At 37.3% G+C, this 7274-nt stretch overlaps 1 protein-coding gene across 1 annotated transcript in view; it reads right to left on the bottom strand.

Annotated features, from left to right (window-relative positions):
• Positions 1 to 4696: 4696 nt before the first annotated feature.
• LOC101994109 (interferon-inducible GTPase 1-like) overlaps positions 4697 to 7274 on the bottom strand; it is a 5854-nt gene continuing 3276 nt past the window's right edge. Inside the window, exon 2 of the mRNA XM_005356141.2 lies at positions 4697 to 5959. Coding sequence (XP_005356198.1) covers positions 4697 to 5938 — 1242 coding nt within the window. The 5' untranslated portion in view covers positions 5939 to 5959. The remainder of the gene's footprint in view (positions 5960 to 7274) is intronic.

Genomic DNA, 7274 nt, shown 5'->3' with positions numbered 1-7274 from the left:
GGAGATGAAGTCATTTGGGAATATCACCATGAGGAGTCCAGCTGGATCATGTAGTAAATCTATGTTCCCTTTTTGTGGAGCTTCCACACATTACCTTAGTCACTTCCCAGTTTGACCTCCCACCAGGGGGACTGAGTGTTCTACTGAGCATTTGTTAACATTTGTATTTTGTTTCTAGGCACTCTGACTAGGGTGTGGTCAAATCTTAAAGTTGTTTGAACTATGTTTTCCTGATAGATAACAATGTTGAAAAATTCAAAAAAAATTTCTTAGGCATTCTCAGGTCATCTTTTCAGAACTCCTTATTTATCTTATGCTCCATTTTTAGACTGGGTTGATTGTTTTCTTGATATTTAATTTTTTTTTAACAGATTTGAGATTCTAAACCCCTGCTCATTACATAACTAGTGAAGATTTTTCCTATTCTGTAAGCTGTCTCTTCACTCAAGTGATAATGTCTTAAAAATATTTTGAGACAGCATCTTCCTTTGTATACCACGTAGGTCTAGTATCCATGTGGGACTATGTAGTAAAGACTGATCTTGAGCTCCTGGTGATTTTCCTACAATAGTCTCCTGACTGCTGATTTACAGCAGGGAATCTCCATGTTTGCCTGGCTCAGAACCTCTTTCTTGATTTTGTGAGCCAGTCAACAGCTTATAAACATTGGGCATACATTAAATAGCACCCGTGGATGGATATCGGGAGGGTGTAAAGTGCCCAGACCAAGCAATTTCAATGATTTTGAGTTCCCATGAGACATATCACACAGATCACTTATAACACTTTGGAGTTGGACAGTGGCTCTCCTCTAAATCCAAGTGTGCTGTTACAAGAAAAAGTCAGAGTTTGTGTTTCATATCAGGAAGCACCTGGTGTGTGTCAAAAGGAAGAGAAAATCTAGGGACTAACGGTATCAAGACTCTGCTCTCAAAATTTTATTTCTCTTTCTACCATTTTCATCTCTATGGTACCTTTCTTTGAGTATGTGTCTATTGAAATTCAGACTTTCTGTTTTGCTATAAATAATATTTAAGTTTTCACAGTTTATAATACATTTTTCTACAGTAATCTTTGAAGTCGCCATGAAGGAGATGGGGCCCCACAACAATGATTCTACCTGGTTCGTATGATGTTATTCAGTTGATAGCAACATTTATTTTGGATTGCAAACTGCTGAGAACAATTTTAAAGTTGCTAGCTGAGACAACCCAGACTCAGAGACTGCTCTAGCCAGGATTTGAGACAAGCCCTGTGCTTTCCCATTACACGTAGACAGAACAAAAACAATACTGCTATCTCTCTCAGGACTTGATAATTAATTAAAATTTTTTCTTTTAGTATCCCCTAAAGGTACCATAGCCTCCTCAAAGCAGGAAGCAAATTTAATAATATGATGCCCAAATTCAACTAAAAGTCCTTAAATGTTTTACATTGTATTCAACTTTTGTGTATTGTATGCAAATTTTGTATATGTATACAAATTTGAGATTAATTTTATTAGGATAAACTGTCCATATCTTCTGTTTTTCAAGGTGTTGTAACTTTATAACTCATTTAACAATGTAACAGAAAATTTTATTCTTGAAAGTTATTATTGCCAACTGTTTAGGACAATAAGGAAATGGAGGTTATACTAGGTTGTCCTCTAGTATAACAAAACTTAGGTATGCTTTGAAGGTTAAACAAAGATAAACTTTAGATAATCAGTACATCTTCAAACACCTCAGAAATCTACAGAATATGGAATTTAAGATGTTTTAATACCACAGGATCTTTTTATGGCAATGACACATGTCTGCTCTTGGCAGCACCAATCTCCTCCAGAGAAGATGCTCCACATGGAGATCACTTTCCTTGTGACAAAAATAAGTCACTGGGCAAGAAAATACCCCTGCCTTGACTGCTAGAGTATGCTGTCCTAATTAGACAAGCAGGACACAAAAGAAAGTGACTGTCAAACATTGTCAAAACAAGGAGGAAAAGCCCTTCAGAGTTTCCTGCTTCATTGAAAAGTCTGTTGAATATGCTAGACCTGTAGGCTACCCAAGTGTTGCACAGGAACTTGGATTACTGTCCAGGCAGCCAGTTGTTTCTGTCATTACTCACATTTTTTAGAAGTCACTTGCTTGCACTTCCTGCTTACTCAGTTAACATTTTTTTCTTGGATCTCTGAAGGAGCTGAAGACTAGATAGTTATAGTTATAGTTTTCCTTGTTTAGCTGTCACAGAATGCAAGTTAAGATAGAAAGTAAATTAGTTATAAGACTTTGGACTCACCAAGATATAATAAATATGGAATATATTCTATGAATTTGTCAAATTCAAATGGACTAGATATTGTTGATGTATATATTGTCTGTATATATATTTTATATAGTTATTATACTTATTGTATATAGTTTTTTGTATTAGCTATAGCATTATTTTTTTATTTTAGACACAAAGGGGAAATGTAGTGTTAGTTCATTTGTATTTTAATAAGTGAAGCTTGTCTACAGATCTGAAAAGTAAAACAGCCACTCTGGCCAGCCTTACACATGAAATAACAATGATACACATATTTAATCCCAGCAGCCACACTAACTTGCTATTGGAGGAGGGGCTGCTTGTTTGTCCCGGCTGCCCAGATAGCTTAGACCCAAAATAATCACACAGAATCTGTATTAAGTAAATTCACTGCTTGGCCCATTAGCTCTTATTGGCTAACTCTTACATCTTAATTTAACCCATTTCTATTAATCTGTGTATTGCCACATGGCTGTGGCTTACTGGCTAAAGTTGCAGCATGTCTGACTCTGGTGACACCAAGGCATCTCTCTGACCCTGCCGTTCTTTCTACCAGCATTCAGTTCCATCTTCCCCACCTACCTAAGTTCTGCCCTGCTATAGGTCCAAAGCAGTTTCTTTATTCATTTATGGTAATTTAGTATACAGAGGGCAATCCCACATCAACTTTCCATAGAAACCAGGTGGTAGTAATACACATCTTGTTTCCCAGAACTAAAGAGGATTATAAGATGGCAGGAGACAGCCTTCAATCTCAGGCTCAGTCTCATTCTGAGATTCCGGGAGGCAGGATCACCATTTTGGACTGAAGTCAAGGCAAGAGCCAGTCACTGGGCTGTTTTGCTTTTCTGACTTGTAGGTTGAACCCCAAATTCTGTTTCTGAGTTTTTAATAATCGTGCTTCACTGTCACATCCCTTCTCCTGAAATGAGCTGCTGAGCAATATGTCTGAGTCACAGACCTGTGTATGTGTGTGTATGGAGCAGAAGTGTGCTTGAATTCTGACCTTTGGTCAGGGTGGAGAGGATCTACCCCTATGGGCCATCGTAATGTCTCAAACACCAAGTAACTATACTCTAGGTCAAGGTGTGTAGCCACAGTTGTCAACAACATCGAGTAACCTCAAAATCTCTGATCTTCAGACAAGGTGGAATAGGCTCACATTTTTGGTTCTCCACAATTTTCAAGCCCCATGCTGATACACCAAAATGTTGTTTGATTTTAGACTTTGGCCCTTTGTGGGGCTCACCACACAGCTTCAAAATAACTACACACAGAGACTTATTATTATAAATTCCTGGTCTAGGCATGGCTTGTTCTTTTAAGCTTTTCTTAACTTAAATTATCCCATATACCTTTTGCCTCTTGGCATTTTCTTTCCCCTTTTTCTGTATATCTTTTCTTTCCTTCTTATTCCATTTCTGGCTATGTGGCAGTTCGGCTGTGTGGCTGGCCACTCCTTTTCTTGCTCCAAGTTCTTTCTTGCATTCCAATCCCTGTTTATCTCATTTTATTTCTTCTCTCTGCATGCCAGCATCTCTTATACTTTCTACTACCTTGCTATTGGCCCTTCAGCTCTTTATTAGACCATTTAGGTGTTTTAGATGGGCAAAGTAACACAGCTTCAGAGAATTAAACAAATACAACAAAGACGCATGCAATACAACTTTGCATCATTAAAACAAATGTTCCACAGCATAAACAAATGTAACAAATCTTAAAATAATATTTCTCAACAGTACTTTCTAAGACTTTATTTTTACTCCCTGAGTCTTATTTTATTTCATATTTAAAATGTGTTTCTCTTTATGGTATGTATGGATGTTCACATGTGTGTGGCAATGTCAGGCTTATGTTAGGCCTTATCTTCAATTGCTTTCTGTCGTTTTCCAAGGTAGGGTCTGTCAATTGAACCCTGAGCTTGCAGATTTACATGATCTAGCTTGCTCCATGGTTTCACTCTTTCTGACTTCTAAGTTTGGAGTACAAGGTGGCTGCCACACCCACTCAACATTCATACAGGTTGTGAAAATTGATCTCTGTTCCTTCTATCTGCATGGCATGGCAAGTGTTTTATTCACTGTGTGGGGGCACGAATGTATGTATGTATATATACATTCATATATATATGTATATATATATATGGGGGGGAGGGAGGGTGCTGTGGGTACATATTCAAGTGTGCATGTGAGTTGAAAGACCAAGAGGAAGGTACAGAGTTCAAGCTGGGGATTGTCAGGTTCAAACATATTAACACACATGACTCTTACCCTTAGGTCTCCCCTTGGTGGTAGAGGATTGGCTAGTGTAAATAAAAGATATCATATAGGGAATTTATCCAGTGACTCCATGGCATTAACTGTTTGATCTTATCATGGTCAGTAACTGTGACTGAGTTGAGTTTGAACTAGTTTTTTGAGTATGTCACACGTAGAAGAACTTTGGCATCTTCAGTCACTGTGTCAAGGAAAATAAATTGTAAGTAAAAGGTTTTTCTAAAGTAAAGACCTAAAGCAAGGGGCCCACCACTAGCTGAGGCAAATTTCTCCAAATATTTTAAAAACAATTCTCCTAATGTTTCTTCTTTCTTAGTTTCTAACAAATAAGGTGATTTAGTGATTTTTCTTAATTGTTCAACAGGCACTTGAGAATCCTTAGCCATGACTTGCAGGGATTCATCATCCACTCCAAAGAGGACTCGATAGTGGTTTAACTTCTCCTTCAGCTTCTCCACATCATCCCTGATCATGCCCACTACAGGAACAGTAGCCAAAAGTCCATCCTTGAAGGCTTCCAACCAAATATACTGCTGCATAATCTTGTGCTTTCTGTCAATGGCTGCCTCTGTAATATTAGGTAAAGAAAGCATAAAATTGTGGCGCTTTTGATTAGGAAGATCCTTAATCAGAGTGTCCATCAGGATTGGAAAATCATAGTCAGATAAATGTCTGTTAGAAATCAGGAAAATCTGTGGTTCATCCATGTTATTCTGAGTGAAGGTGTTCACACAGTAGCTTCTGATTTGCTGCAGGGTCTTTTCTCCGTCAAAGGTGCGTGGTTTGGATTTCTTTTCATTTTGTAAATCATTATCCACCTTAGTTCGTACAAAGTAGTAATTTTTTTTCATGAATATGATTGCTTTGGCAAGGTCTAGTTCAAGTTTTGTAAAACGTGTGGCAGAAACAATAATGAAGAAATCATACTCTTGGAATTTCACTTTCTCCAGATAATCTTTTGGTGGAAAGTTCATAGTTCCAATGCCAGGCAGGTCCCATAAAGTCAAAGTTTTAATTTTGGGGTGTTTGTATGGAGTTCTCATCATAGTTGTCTCGGTTACCCCTTCTTCAGCTGCATCTTGGTCTTCAGGTTCCACCCCCCTCAGGGCATTGATGAAGCTGGACTTCCCTGCTCCAGACTCTCCAGTCACAGCAACGTTTATTGGGGCATTATCAATATTTTTTAAAGCATCATTGATTACAGAGTTTGCCCCTTGAATGTTTCCCTTTTTCAGATGAAATTCTATTAAATGGATAGTCTCCTGAGAAATGATTTTGGTTTCTGCCTTAATCTCCATAAAATATTTAGTGGCACTGGACACCAAATCTCCATTGTCTTCATTGTTAGATGTATCAGATAATAACTGACCCATGATTCTGATAAAAAATAATCACTGAAAAAAAAAGGAAGAGAGAGTTAGTTGCAAAAGATGAAAGATGACATTTTCCTTAGCACTGTGTTTCTTCTCTCTGCTGCTGCCTTAGCTATGTTCTGATATTGTCTAGTTCCCGTACATTTTCTGCTGATTTTTTGTTTTTGTCAACAAGACACCTGCTATATTCCTATTGGAGGAGAAAATCTCATTTGAGAAATTTCTCCCATCGGAATTAACTTGGGACACGCCTATGGAATGTTTTCTTGACTGAGGATTTATGTGGGATGTTGCAATTCAATCTTGGTGGTACCACCGTTGGGGTGGTGGTCCTGGGTAATTTAAGAAAACATTTTTGAACTACTGGGAGCAAGCTAGTAAACAACATTGTCCCATTGTTCCTGTTTCTATTCCTGTAGAGTTTCTGTGGTGACATCCTACAGCAATGGACTGTGATCAGAATGGGTAAACCCAAATGTAGGAAGGTGGGATCTTATTGTTTCCCAGTCACCAGACTAGCTTAGACTCAAAATTAATTAATTAATAGAAACTGTATTAATGAAATCACTGTTTCACCCATTAGCTTTTTATTGGCTAACTCTTATATATTAATTTTACCCATTTTTATTAATCTGTGTATTGTCACGTTATAGTGGCTTACTGGTACAGTTTCCACACATCTGTTTCTGGTGGTGGCTCTATGGCTTCTGGCTGATGCTTCCTCCTTTCTCCCTGAACATAATTTAGTTTTCCCTGCCTACCTAAGTTCTACCCTATCACAAGGCCTAAGTAGTTTCTTTATTCATTAAGCAATAAAAGGAACACATGAAAAGTCCAAGTTATTAAAACATTTAAAATTCCATGTTCTAAAAGTCTCTAAGGATTTGAAGAATATCTATCTATCTGAAATATGTCTCTATAGATCTAGAAAACCTATCTAACGTGACCACAAGCTTTACCTATATTTATTAATTATGCATTACCTTTTTAAATAAACTGCACAAACACAATACATTAATCAAGAACAGAAATATATATATATACACATACATATACAGTATAACAAAATTGACCTTAAATTTGTATCACTAAACCAAAATCCATACCAATGCAAATCTCTATTGCATATCCCCTTTAAATGTATAAAAAAATTTATAAGCGATATTTGCGAATACGGGCATAGTTTCTCCAAAATGCTTTCTGCTATTTATTGGGTAAAGTATTTTCTTTGTGGGGGTGTTCATGACAACCTTTCAGGGAGTCTTGTTTCATCAAACCATATTGGTCTGGAAGCAATCCACAGGTTCTCATCTTCTGTGAAAACAAAAGAAGAACC

Source organism: Microtus ochrogaster, chromosome 18 (assembly GCF_000317375.1).
Source record: "Microtus ochrogaster isolate Prairie Vole_2 chromosome 18, MicOch1.0, whole genome shotgun sequence".
NCBI lineage: Eukaryota > Metazoa > Chordata > Mammalia > Rodentia > Cricetidae > Microtus > Microtus ochrogaster.
This window is presented reverse-complemented; position numbering and strand designations above follow the sequence as displayed.